Source organism: Anabas testudineus, chromosome 16 (genome assembly GCF_900324465.2).
Source record: "Anabas testudineus chromosome 16, fAnaTes1.2, whole genome shotgun sequence".
NCBI lineage: Eukaryota > Metazoa > Chordata > Actinopteri > Anabantiformes > Anabantidae > Anabas > Anabas testudineus.
The window spans coordinates 17,644,346-17,658,854 of record NC_046625.1 but is presented as its reverse complement, the minus strand read 5'-3'; the positions used below and the strand labels follow the sequence as shown (position 1 = coordinate 17,658,854).

The following is a 14,509-nucleotide window of genomic DNA, read 5'->3' as shown; positions in this document are numbered from 1 at the left end:
TATACAATTCTTACATCAGAGAGTTACAGCAAAGCACAACCAGTCTAATTGTCAATAACAGAGGGATGTTGCATAATGGAGCTGTCACATGTTAGATCTGGATGTTGAGCCATCTGGACTTCTTGGCAACTGGACTTCTTTCGTGTTAGAGTTCACTTCTAGTCAAAGTAGCTTCTTCAGTAGTAACGTTTTAAGTCGGTTAGGGACCGAAATTCATCCTCCAGAGTGGTTTCACCACCTGTCGGAGCGGTAGAGAGTAGTAGAGAGTGCTACTCCTCCTACATTCTCTTGTACCGACCCCAGTGGCTTGTTAGCAGTGACCTCTCTAGTGGACATGTGAAGTAGTCTCAATCCTCCTGGGGATGGATGAGAGGGCAGCATGGAACACTGAAGACACATGGAGACCTCCGCCTCTGCTGAGGGAAAGATTTTTCACTTGATCGCTTCTTTCACCCCTCTCTCCGATCATCTGCATACATCTTCTGTCCAAATTGTGCACATTCCTGTCTTCAAATGAAGTTCCTTCACAATGAGACAGAGACTCATCCACCAGTGGTAAATCAAATCAGCAGTAGGCTACAGCAGTTTACCTCCATTCTGCAGGATAAAGGCCACTCATTTGAGCACAGTACTGTACAGACAATGCAGACGGTTTCAAAGAAGAGTGAAAGAAATCATCTACATTCAAGAGGAAAATCTTTGCCTCAACAGGGACACACTCTGTCTCCCATTTTCTATGCCGCTCTTTCATCTTTCTCCGGGGAGTTGAAGAACACACATCCACCAGGAAGCCCACACCTAAAGACCAATTCTGGGGCTCTGACTTGCAGGAGTGGTTAGCGATGCTCAGGTGAGAAATGAAACCACAGTGGAGGATAAGTCTAGGTCTCTACTTTCCTCAGACTGAAGAAGCTACTTGGATGAGTAGTGAAACATTTCAATCTAACAAGAGAAAAGTCCAGTAGTCAGGACTCAACTTTCAGCCACCGTCACCTGAATGACTGGGAATCTTCAGCAACAAGTTAGATACAGACAACAGCACAATTTAAATAGTAGGAGTTTTAATAAAGCTAATAATTAATTTGCTTTTTTGTTGTTGTATTTGTGTAAAACTAGCAGCACAAGTGTCACACTCAGGTGCAGGGTCCTCGTCTTTCAGAGAGGATTTATGCAGTTTGAAGATGAATGAGTTTGCACAAAAGTAATATTTTGATTATAAAAATATCATACATTAATTTGTTCTGGAGCTTTTTGAATAATATTGCTGGCATACAGAAGATTGATTGATTATGGAGACAATACATTTACTGAACTACTAAAAAGGCATCTGCCTTTCAAAATAATGGTATTTATGAATGAAGCGTAAATAATTTAAGCGTTTGAATACTATTAAAGGAAGCAGATCCACACTGTAAAACTGTACATGAATATTTGTCTATGACTTTGTATCAAGATGAACATTTCTGTAGCATTTAACATGGACTTCAACATTGAAGATTCATGTCCATATTGTACCAACATAAATGCTGTATGAATAGGGAAGGGTTTCTGCTTGAGGTGCAGAAAACAGACATGCACAGTAAATTAAAACGATCAAAACATCTACAGCTAAATGAAACATTATGGACCGTGGAGTAAAGCACAGTAAAAGTGACTGCATCTAAATGTAAACACAGAAACCTGAAATGTCTGAAATGACTTTTGGTTATCTACTCTGGTGTCAGAGTAGATGACTGCTGGTTCAGAGATTCAGGATAAAAGTACCCAAAGTCACTGATAAACATTTAGTCAAGCTGTGCACAGATTAGCAGCAGCCTATGTTTAGAAGTAAAAGATAGAAAGAAATCGTACTTTAAAAGTTAAGAGTCAAATGTTTGTGTTATGTCATAATGTTTTTACTATATACTGTAGAAACATGTCATTAGGATGATCAAAAACGAATTGAACTAGGAGTTAGAACTGCCTGATCACATAGTGCCAATAATGTCTGTTGAATTTACATCTCAGTAACACGCTACATTATTCACAATATAAACTGAATTATCAGTGTAATTTAATTTAAATAGACAATGTTCTTCTAATGCATTCTCTTTCACAGATTTTTTACTTCCTGATGTCCACACAACATATGTTTCATATGTTTGGACTAGAAAACCTGACCGCATTTAAACACAGTGGCCAAGAGGACTGATCATCATCATCATCGTCGTTATCATCATCATCTTCATCATCATCATCATCATCATCCAAAGGCAAAATACACAATTCCTTCTAAGATAAATTCTACAGAAACGTCGGACTGGGTGCTTGTTATTTGACTGTGGAGGCAGTCTGTAAAATCCACACACTGTAATTATCATGGGGCCATAAATGAGAATAGCAGGTGTGAAGCAGCCATCCAGAGAAACCAGTGAACAATTTTAAACAAAGTCAATTCAACACACACTTTACGAAAAGGCTACATTATAGACCTTCTTGGTTTTTGATGTGTAACACAATAAAGCCATTGCTGTGCCTGTTCACTGAAAGTTTAGTTGTTTAGATTTGGTCATAAAGCAGTTGTTACACTAGGTGGTAACTTAGTGTAACAACTGTAATAAAATGAACCAGGTGCTGGTTGACAAATTAAATTAAGCTTTGAAGTCATTACACATTAGACCCATGAATGGATTATTAACATCAGGTAGTTATTGTTGTTGCTTGAAAGTCAGAATAACTAAAGTCATAACAATAATTGTAATCTGTTTGAATAAGAGACAGTTTAGATGAATCCTTTTAAAGAATATATATTGGGGGACAGCCTTTTTTTTGTACTTGGACACAGTAAACCTTGTTTTGCTGATATCTTTCCTCAGTGATGTCCAGCCAATCTGCAGTAACAATGATCAAAACTCAATGTAGCCAGTGTATCCTTTTATTCATTTTGTTATTCCATCTTAATAAAAATTCCATCTTCCTTCACAGATGAAAAGGTACGAGGGACTGACCAACTTTAATCTGACCGAGACATGCAGATGAATAAAGGTTTTCATCTATTTCCTCCCCTGCTCTGACTGACTCAACTCTGCAGAATGTTCTCATTTCCTCTCTGGGACCACACTCACCACCAGAAACCATTTCACAAGCATCCATCATTCCATATCCCTCTGTCTCCTCTCTTTGAGAGTACATAATCATGCCAAACCACTCTTCTTTAATATGTCATTTTAGTCTGTCACGTTTTCTGGGTGGCTCGATGGGTAGACCATCAGCCTGGGCTGCAGAACGTTCCTGGTATAAACCCTGTCTCTGTCACCAGGTGTGTCCTTGAGCGCTGCGTGTGGCTGCCCACTGTTCCCCCCCGGGTGGTGGGTTAATGCAGAAGACAAATATGACTATGACAAAGCCTTCTTCTATTTCTCTGTACAGGTGTTGTAGTAAGACATAATGTAGACAACAACTTATAACCATTTTTAAAAAATGATTGTAAGTATTTTTATGTGTACAAGTTTAAAAGTGAAGAGTTCTAGTGCGTGAAGTGTGGCAGCCTTTAGAAAAGACTCAATAGAGGAGAAGCCCGGGAGAAATCCCTGCAGAGCTGCAGTCTGAAGCCAGGAGGCGCACATATGGTTTACACAGCCAACACTGGGTGCATTTCCTAATCTTTCTGTGCCGTTTGCTGTCTTTTCTGGGGTTACAGTTGGCTGAGGTTTGTGTTTACACCAGCTGTCAATTCTGTTCTCCGAGAAACACTGCCCCCCTGTGGATTAAAGCTGTAACAGTCACAGGAAGAAGCACTAACACTAACAGTCGGCAATCAAACGGTGCAGATGGAGACATCATAAAAAGGATTCAAAATCAGGCTTACACAAAAATAAAGGAAAGTGAAAACAGCAGTTGTACTCGTTCTCTCATGTAGTCACTAATCACAATGACATGTAAACATTTTGATGCTCATTACTCGTTTACGGCCCTGAACGAGACATATACAGTAAAAATAGTGAAACTTAAAAAGTAAATAACCACAGTACTCTTTGGTAAATAGGGAAAACAAATTTGTAATTATGCATTTATATTTGACAGCATAGTCCATTCTGTAAATTAGAACATTTAAGTCCTTGAACAGAAAACCTTCTCTTAACTCAAAACAAACTACTTAACTTCCTCTTTTTCCCATGTTGCATTTTTACTCAATGAAAAGTTAGCATGAGTCTTTGTGTTGCATACATTTACAATGTAATAACAATTCCCCTTCTGAGTTTAACACAAACTGTACATAAATATGGCCCTACAGCAGGATTACTATTTGTATTAACTTACATTCAAGTGACACAGAGAACACACACACACGCACGCACGCACCCACACAAACAAGACTAGCACAGTCTTAGCACTTAGTATCATTATTAAATGCTGTGAACTGTTACGTACAAATATGAAACTTTAATGAAGTAATGGGCAGAATAAGCTTGTAGGAAACTAACTGAACCCATAGTTTTAAATGGCAAAGTTCCAAAAAAGTCAATGTCACAGAAATCATGTAAATCATAACACCAAACTGTGCAAAAAAAAGATTAAAGATTAAAAATATCAGTGATAGTTCAGAATAAACAATTACAAAAGTTCTTCACCTCAACATGTGTAATGGGCTTTCAGTCATGTGCATGCTTCTACTAATACAAATTTCATATTATATTTCATAATCGCCCACTTTATAACATTGCTAGTTTAATCCCTTAATCATTAAGGATTTTAACAGATCACAGCCAGCTTCAGAGCCAGCCATTTTGTCCATTCAGTCATCAGTCAGTCACAGGCCCAGTCCCAGTGTCCAGCTTCAGGCTCACAGTGACATGACTTGTATGATCAGCATAAGTGCCAAAGTACTGGGGTTCGCAGGGGGTTCAAACACTGGATGACCTGAGCACAAAGGTTTCAGTGGCCAGGAAAGTGTAAGGAGCATATTTCATATATGTGTTCTTCTTTTTACCACGTTTAGTCTAGGAAATATTTCAGATGTCTGTTGAGCATCTCTGATGTAGAAACTGGGACTGGGTCAGTGTTTTCAAAAACTTACTGACAGAAACAAACTGATAAAAGTTCAATCTCCTACTCTTAAAACCACCATTGCGATACTTCAAGTCATTCTTTTTACAGTTACATTCAGAAACAAAGTGTCATAATGACTAATATTGCTTTCATTTTTTTTTACCCATATGCTTGTATTGATTTTTAACACAATAATTGAGATGGTGAAAGTATGAACTGCACTGTGAACTGTGTGATGAAGGTTTACACCGGCAATACAGAAACACTTCCACCTGCTTGTTATTTGGGTGTAACTTTGGTTTTGAGTGAAAGCTCTGGGTGCTGCTGCATCTGTGGTGGATTGTACTTTGATGATGCAGCTCTCTTCAGCATCTTGGTGCAATCAGGATGTTTGGGCTCATGCAGTCACGATTTACTCTAGTCACTTTACATTCATCATCTTTCTTAATCTTGTTTTATAATAGTTAGATGAGCATGGAAAGAGCAAAGGTGCACCAAAAATGGAAAAAAACACTAAATATTTTGTGTGCTCTCTGCAGATCTGCCTTTGTTTCTTGATTACCAGTGTCTATTTCTGAACCTGTTCTGTATTATCATTATCATTTATGTGCTGCATGTCGCTGTGGACTCTAATCCAAGGGGAAGCTTCACCCAAACTCATTAGAAAACGAAAACAAAGAACCACAAATGAACAGACACAAATGAGCATGTGTGGGTCTCCCTCAGCACGTTCAGATGCAAATACATTAATTTGCACATTTATTCTCAATTACTACCTCTGACACATAACTCACAAAAGGCTATGTAAATTGAAATGAGATGCAGTGGTTAATAGGATAGGCACATAAGAACATTCAGTCACAGCCAGAGGACACATTAAAGCCCCAATCTGGATTTTTTAAACATAGATTACATACTGTACATACCACACATACAGAGAGAGAAAAAATTGTTACCAGTAAAAAATAATCTCTAGTGCTAATGCCACTGTAGGTGACACTGTAATTTCTCTTAAACACAATGCAGACACAGTTAAAGGCTTAAAAATACCACAGTGGCCCAAATATAGAAGACTTTTTCAGTTTTAGCTTTGGTTGGCTTTGGCATTAGTCTCTCTGTCTGCTGTCCTGTCAGCTCACAGAATAGACCTACATGATGACATGATGCATTAAACAGCCATTTAGTGTTTTTAGAAATATCAAATATTTAAGTCCAAACCCTTAAAGTGCGTTCTGTCAGCAGTTACGTCTAACAACATTAGGACTACAAACAAATCATGGTACTGCACTTCCTCAAAGTAAAAGTAACATTGCTGTAATAAGAGCATTCTCCTTGTGTACTCCTGTGTGTTAACCCCTTATTTTCTTAAAAATAACCTCCACGAAAAACATTGTTATCTTTGGGCCTACAATTTCAGACTCATTTGTTGGCTTTCTTCAAAGGTGCATTCAATAAGGGTGAGGCTAAAAACTGAATCTCTGCAGTTCTTTCACCAGATTGGGCCTTTAATATTACACTATATATGACAGTATAATGCATATACAGTTACAAGACAGAAGAAGGCAACATACTCTGTCTGTATTACTCTGGTCTGACAGTATGAGTATAACACAGTGTAACAGTTGCAGTCAGTAGTACTTCATTCACCACCGTTTGAGTTAGTTTATGTTAATCGGACCAGTGACTGTTTAGAAAGTAATGATGTGGATGGACGGTACTCCTCATGTGTGCAGCTGAAGGATGTCTGTATAGTAACGTGGTAATTGGTAAATAGATGTGTAGGCGGGCCGTTAGTTGTGTATGGGCTTATATACTAAATGTTACCTATATATGAGACAGTTTCATCATCACTTGTTGCTTGTTGAATCCCTCAGTGTCTCGTTTGGCCTGGTGGGTCTCTGTATTATCGTCTGTGGTGTTTCCAGTGCATGTAATGTCTGTGGCATGTGTATGGTCTTTTTGACCAGCGTGGAATTTGTTTGTGTTTTGCCCATTTCTGTGTGTTGTGTATTTGAGGTTTGCATCGTATGTGGTATGAGTATATCTGTGCTAGGGGGTCCTCCTGGGTCTTTCATAGCCATACTGGCCCCTACCATGGCAGGATAGCTTCGATTCCTCCTCAGTCCTGCGTTCAGACCTGGAAGCCCCCCTCCCAATGTACTTTTCCCCAGTCCAGTAGAGCCAAACAGAGTGCTCCCAGATGATACTGAAGCAGAAAGAGGCGAGAGGGTACGGAAACATTTTAGTTTATCGATAAGTCGCAGGTTTAACATCTCTGCTTGGCTGTCATCATCTGTCTTGTCCCCTCTGTCCTTCTCTGCCTCCCCCAGCACTTCTCTCAGAATGGTACGAGCCGGTTTGGAGGCGAGGAAGGTGTCATAGTATGGTGGCTCGTCAGCTGAAGGGCTGAAGTGAAAAACAGGGTGTGTGGTGGTAGCGGAAGCAGATTTGGAGTGAGGGGAGTTGGGTGGGGTTGAGGGTTGAAGGAGCAGTGTGTCTGGGCGTTTCCACAGCCGTATCTCATCAGTCTCCAATGGTGTATCGGTGAACCTTTGCACCTGTGCTGCTCCCACAGGTGTTGAAGCTCCGCTGACATTCAGGCCACGGTCCCAGCTGCGAGGATTATACACTGAGGCGGAGATTCCACGTTCCAGCAAGAGGCGCACCAGCCCTAGAGAGGTACTAGTGGTCTTGGTGGAGTCCCTAAGGTTGGTGGAGGATTCAGCCAGAGAAAGAGACAGGGAGAGGCGACGAGGAGTGCAGCAGGGGGTGTAGGAAGGTGTATGCGGGGCAGAGAAGGGTACAGGAGAGGAAGCAGTAGTAGGGCTGCCAACATAAGCACTGCTCTGACAGGAGACTATAGTTGGGCTGAAGATGGAGGGGTGAGGAGAGAGAAGGGAGGGCAGAGAGAATGGTGGCAGGTGGCATTGGGTGAGAAACAGTGTGGGAGCAGAGAAAGAGTTGAGTCACATGAGTTATCAAGTCTTAATACTTCCAGTAGACTCATCAAAAAAGAACAATGAATATATGAACATCATTTACTTAAAATATAACCATGCCTCAATTAAATCCTTTTCCTGTTTTTGCACATTAGCTTAGGCCTATGTCAATTCTTAGTTTAGACTGTAACTGGTCTTTTAGTCATGTGATAGGTAAACCTTGTCTTGATTCTATCCTTCTACTACATTGGTTGCAAATGTCAAGAATCCACACTTAAATCTGTTGTTGGATTTGATCAGTGGAGTCACTGAATGTCTCAGAAGCTATATTGTTAGTCAGGAACATGTAGAGAAGGAACTTCAAAGGCAAACTGCATGCAGCCTGTGCCTATTTGGGAAGTTAGGGGCAAATGACAGACATTATTCTGGTTTACAAACAGCCACAGCTTTTAGTAATGCACTCCCATGCATTTTCTCACCCATGTGCACCCCAGTCAGTGCATTCAATGGGTTTGTTCTACGCCGGCCATGACAACCATGTGATACAACTCCACTTCATCTTCCTCAACACATGACCTGTCAAGGCCAATCAGACAAACGTGTCATAGAGTGCATCAGCCAGTTGTGGTGGCATCAGAGAACTTCTGCCTCTAAATCTATTTGTGGGGAAGAAATGAGGAATTTGCTCCTTGACTGAGTGAAGAAGCTACAGGATTTGCTTTTCATAATGGAAATTTAGACAGCTAAACCTGTTGCTTCTGTTAGTCTTCATTAATTTTATAACTTTAAATTTACTGTAAAAGTAATATGTACTCCAGCCTATTGTTACAATGCTGCCTGTGGAAAGCAAGAAATACAACAGACTGCCATCATGTGTACAATATCAGCTGTGCACACACAGAACAAAATGGCACAAGTACAGACAGAAAATAATTGAATACTGAATGCAGCAGTGAGAGAAAGTAATGAAAGTGTTTACCTTGGGGACACAGAGGTCAGCTGATCAGAGGGGTGGAGAATCCTGCAGGTAGTGAAAGTGTATGTGGAGCTAGTTTGGGACAAACACTTCCCTGGGAAATTGACTAGAGAAGGAAAACCAAACAGAAAAAGATTGTTAGTGTTCAGACAAAATGCACCATACAACACAGCATATTAATGTTTGAAAGTGGAGGAAAATAGGCCATGATCACAGAATAGGTCCCAAGTAAAGCAGCAGCGTACAGTAATTGCTCCTTAACTTGTGATAGTAAGTTAGGTAAGTTTCCCGCCAGCCAGTAAGTCCAGGTAAAATCTAATGATATTCATATCAGTTGTCAAAGTTTAGGGGATTTACTGAACATCCACAAAGCAAACCTAAACCATTTCATTCTAAAGTATTATTATTAAAGATTCATTTTTCTGCAGTACAGAAGTTTTTTTTTTTTCTATTAAACTTGTTTTATGTTATATTTAGTTGCCATTTGACACTGATGTTTTAGTTTCAGTAAAAATAAATATTGTTATGGTTACAGAAGTTCATTCCCTGTTCCATTGTTGGTGTTGGAGTTTTAGAAATATTTCATGAAGATGTCTGTATGATACATGAAGTATACAGTACAGAGTGAAAAGTAGTAATATGGATACACTCAAATCTTACTATTACTACTATTACCAATAATACTAACACCAGCACCAGTAGAGGCCAACTCTACCAAACATCATGGTTGAACGCAGCTTTGTTTTTGAATATGGGCATTTGGTGTTTGTTTGGTTTAAAGAAATACAAAACAGTAATATTTGCACCAAGGACAAGAACTGAGTGCGTCTAAAGGTTACTGTACACAGGCGCCAGTATGACTCCAGCATTAACCAGCTGTGGATGTCATGTGTCATGTGACTTGGGCAGCTGCACTAACAACACCTAATACAGACACATGCACGTGCACAAGCACAAGTTGGATTGTCTGTTTGTGTGGTACACTGGTCCTTCAGTGTCACTGTTGACTGGTAGAAGAAATAATATGAATCTTAACACTAATAGTGTTAACCTAGCACCAACTAATTTAATTAACTACTTTTTAAGTAGTTATTATTTTAATTACTCCAGACCATAAAATACATATTATATTACTTCTTACATTTTATAATTGCCACTGATGTCAGTAACATCATAGAAAACATCCTAAAGTTAAAGACTTGCTTGAAAAGGATAGAAATAAAGAAATAAATAAATGAAGGTGATTTGTTTAGATAGAGCAAAAGTGTGCCAGTGAAAAAGTGTGAACTGAGAAGGAAGACTACGAAGATGCAAGCTGGAGTAAAATGAAGAACATGAACAAAAAAAAAAAGTACTCAGTTTTGATGTGGTTCGATGACTGCACACAAGGACTGCCAGTGGGATGGGTGGGTGTTGAAGTGTGTACACATGAGCGTGATCATACAGGAAGAGACATCACAGTGGGATTGTTAAATGTCCAGTGAGTGCCTTCCCCAAAACCCACACCCTCCCACTCCTGCTCTTCAAATCTCCCTCCCTTTATTCCTGGGTTACAGTGGAGGGTGGATGCAGTGCTATGACCCCAGCTAAGAAGCTCCCTCACCAGGCACGTGGTCCACTGTGGCAGCCTGTAAGGCCTGGAGCTCCTTCAGGTCCACATGCCCATTCATCATCTCAGAAGAGCAAGAGAAGTTGCTGGAGAAGAGAAGGGCTGCATTTCCAACATTGTCACCTTTTCCTTCATTTGCATCTTTATCCCCACATACTTCTCCAAGCAATGTTTTTGATTGGCAATTGTCATCAGTGTCACCATTTTTGTTGCAACAGAGAGAGGGAGTAGAGGTAGAGCAAGGCAGATCCAAGGAAGTGAAGGTTCCTCCTGACAAGCCAGTGAATGAGTCACATGAGACTTCATCCTCCTCTGGTTGGTCCAGTTCCCAGCTGTCTTCCTGGTCCTGCTCATGTGCTAAAGTGCGGAAGCCCTTCGTGACAACACCAGGCCGAGGGTCCAGCAGAGCGCCCATGTGGGGCTGAGCCAACTGCTGCCATGCATGGAGTGTAGCAGAGCCTGTAAAAAAGGTCAGAGAAAAACTCATGTTACTTAAATCCATACCCTGAGAACTGTGGTAAAACCTTTTTTCATCATATCAGTTTGTATGTTACATGATTTAATGCTAAAATATGTTACTAATAAATTTAAGTTTGCTCCACTCAACAAAATACCGTCTGCTCCACAGAACCATATCTCCATCAACACAGTGTGACATGTTGCATTGAAAATAAATATTGCATGTAGGCTTATTGACATTATGTCTGTTCAGTAAACACAATTTCTATTTTTAAATGTATTAAAATAGATCACAATGTGCCATTTACTAGCCGTTTATTGGCAAATGTTGTATAGTATATAAACACAAGCAAGCTGATAGTAGAGGCACATACACACAACTGCAGGGGCAGCTGGAGTGACACTGGATGACATGGTCTTTTCATTTAATAAAGTCCAATGAATGTTTTTTTCATAATTTATGTCGAGATGTCATTAAGCAAATGTAAAGAAGTAACATGAAAAGAATGAGAGAAAAGAAGATGAGAAAATAAGTACGATTTTATTCAGGAAATCATCAATAAAGAAAAAAGGCAAGTTGAACAGAAAATGAGTAAAGTGCGAACAAGACACAACTGAAGAAAAAAAGCAAACAAAAGAGCAAAAGAGGACAGTACATTATAATGTATTGTAGTGTTAAAAATGTTTGGACTGGTCTGTTGACTAGCAAATTATGAGATTTTATTTATTTAAAACTGTTGCAATAAAGGAATAATTTGTCTTACTGTAAGCACATTATCTGGTTATCACTTGCATTTCCAAGTTTTAATGTAAGTGCTGTAATTGGGAGTTTGAACACTAGATGGTGCCACAAAAGAGGAAATACCTCTTTTTTCAGGTTTTGTTAGTCTCAAGTGGACTTATTTTTAAAGTGATGGAAGATTTTAGTTGTACATATTTTGCACATATTGCATATTTTCAACAACAAAAACAACAACAACAAAAAACATTTTAAGGCTGGTTGACAATATGTCAATATCAGTAAAGATTATTGCTCTGTATCTATAATAGCATCACTGTGTGGATAATTATCAGAAAGGAAATACTGAATGTTAACAGTTTAGTTCTACAAAACCCAGTAACAATTAACTATAACCAAGTACTACTAAATTATTACAGAATAATAAATATCCTCTTATAAACTGAAGAAACAAGGAAATACAGCAAGTGCTATTTCAAACATGCTTACCTATTGGAAAGTGCTCAAGTTTTATGACGTATTTAACACCAGGAAAAAAAACATTGTTCTTTCTTATTGTAGTTACCTGACATCCACTAAAGTCACATAAAAAGCATTTTAGTTAGTGATAATGATGATTTATGGTATGAAGAGCCTAATTATGTGGAAAAATAGCAGTTGTCTGTCTGACAACAGTGTAACACAGATCTGTACATCTGCATTTGGCTGTTTCACAAACAACAAACCTCAAACTAGAGCACTGGGTATAGTAATCTATATTTCAAACCAGCAGCGTGGCTGTGTATGTCTGAAGTAAAAAGAGTGCTGGAGGTTTAAAGTACTTTGCTGTTGTTCAAACACCTCCAGCAGACATGTGACTAAAGCCGGTGGAGCTCTGAGGTAAGGCTTTTTACTTGGCAGGCTGCTCACCTCCAACAAACTAGAGCTCCTTCGCAGGACCTTCTCAGGATCCTGTGAGGTTCTCAGAAAGGTTTTAGACTTATTGTGCAAAATCAGATATTCAGTTGGCCGCTGGTTCTGAATGGCTGGCTTTCGATTCTGTGATTGGGGGTAAATCTCAGTATAACTTTGGGGCATATTTAGAACACAGCTTGAATTTCTTGCTATGTCATTTTCATTGTGTTTTTGATTTTGAATTTCTTTTTCTGTATGTGGAATATTAGAATCCTTACGGCTGTGAGACGAATAATCACCTTCTAGCGGCTTTACAATCTGCAGCTTCTCTGGCAGGTAGGATCTTGCTGTGAAAGAGTATCCTGACCAGATGCTCCCGAAGGAGGGATGCGAGCACAGCGACAACAGGCTCTCAGTCGGGGTCCCTGGGCCTCCGCTACTCTCCCCACCTCCTTTTTCCTCCTCTTTGGCCAAGTGAGCCAGCTTTCTCTCCCTCTCCTCCTCAAAGAATCGCTTTTCTGAGAGGTAGTTGTCACGGCGAAGGGACAGACGGCGTAAGGCTGCTTCCAGGTCCCTGCTGCCTGGGGTGCCTGGAGTGCCAGGGGGCCGCTTGTTAGAATCCTCTGACCTGGAGAGGGGGACATAGTTACGTTTTAAAACCAGTAGGTCTCCTTTTACCACAGTAAGGCCCTGTCTCAAACTGACTAGTAACTCTAGCCCAACAAAAATCCTTCCATAAACAGAAACACAAACACCAAGGATACCAGTAAACAGAAATAAATCTGAAGAGTTCAGAGTGAGTGGTATCCACTTAGTTACTTAAAACAAAGAGGGAGAAACAGGAAATACATGTTAGAGATACAACTAAACAATTCACAAATATCAATAAAGCAAAGAAATACACATAAAACATTCCATACCCATCATAGCCATCTCCACTCTCCAGGATACTGCTTGTCCTGTTGTCCAGGATAATCCCACTTCCTGTCTCACTACCATACATGGAGTTGGTGCAAGGGGTGCCCACCCTGCTAGAGCGCCCTGAGGTGAAGCATGATGTCTGATTGGAGCCTGGGATGTTGAGCGGGGAGGGGGCTAATGATGAACGCTGCTGACGCATAAGATTGAGGTTTTTCACTGTCTGGAACACTCGCTTCGGGTGAAGTCTGCAGGGACACAATCACATAAATATCAAAATTCTGAATACATTTTATATTAGATTAAATTATTTATTCTCCTAACGTATCTACTTTTCAATCTGAGTTTTAAATGGGATGTACCTTTGCTCTTCCACGTCTGGATCATCCATTTGAAGCTCCTTTCTCATAGTGCCCTCTATTTCTGCTGCCAGAGAGTCCTGGAGAAAAAAGGCAAACCTTAATAAATCATTCTGTTGATTCTGGGACGCTGAATCTGCTGTGACAAATTAATGAATACAAGCAATTGTATACATCTACTATTTCTAGCTAAACATGTGTTAGGTTTAATGTGTCTATTACAGAATGAAAAATTACTGTTGAATGATGATCTGACCCCTCTTTATCCTCAGTGCTACATGCTCCCTCACTCACCATCGGGAACAAGCCCAGAGAGTGGAAACGCCTCGGTGTGCTGAGTGGTAGAGTTTTATTTCTCAGGTTCTTTAGCTCCTCCTGAGCTTCTCGGAGCATCTCCATACACTCTGCATACTTATCCTGTAACTCATGCAACTGGAGGATGAGAAAAGAGTCATCATTTAGGTATTGTTCATGATACCTGATAGGGACACAATGGTTGTTATCCTAAACTACGTTTTGTGCACTGTACAGTAAAACAGCTATAAAGAGTTTCTTTCAAATTCAAATGTTTATAGGGTGAAGATAATA

General features: G+C 39.8%; 1 protein-coding gene across 5 annotated transcripts in view; it reads right to left on the bottom strand.

Annotated features, from left to right (window-relative positions):
* Positions 1 to 4,017: 4,017 nt before the first annotated feature.
* The window catches only part of trak1a (trafficking protein, kinesin binding 1a), a 36,861-nt gene continuing 26,369 nt past the window's right edge, over positions 4,018 to 14,509 (bottom strand). For 4 of the 5 annotated variants that reach the window (XM_026370313.1, XM_026370314.1, XM_026370312.1 and 1 more), the window contains 7 exons: positions 14,216 to 14,353; positions 13,925 to 14,001; positions 13,565 to 13,810; positions 12,944 to 13,272; positions 10,547 to 11,011; positions 8,947 to 9,049; positions 4,018 to 7,896 (listed from right to left, as the gene is read on the bottom strand). In XM_026370313.1, the coding sequence (XP_026226098.1) occupies positions 6,876 to 7,896; positions 8,947 to 9,049; positions 10,547 to 11,011; positions 12,944 to 13,272; positions 13,565 to 13,810; positions 13,925 to 14,001; positions 14,216 to 14,353 (2,379 nt within the window). In that variant the 3' untranslated portion in view covers positions 4,018 to 6,875. Of the gene's footprint in view, positions 7,897 to 8,946; positions 9,050 to 10,298; positions 11,012 to 12,943; positions 13,273 to 13,564; positions 13,811 to 13,924; positions 14,002 to 14,215; positions 14,354 to 14,509 lie in introns of those variants that run through there. The other variant, XR_003299543.1, reaches the window with a different exon arrangement.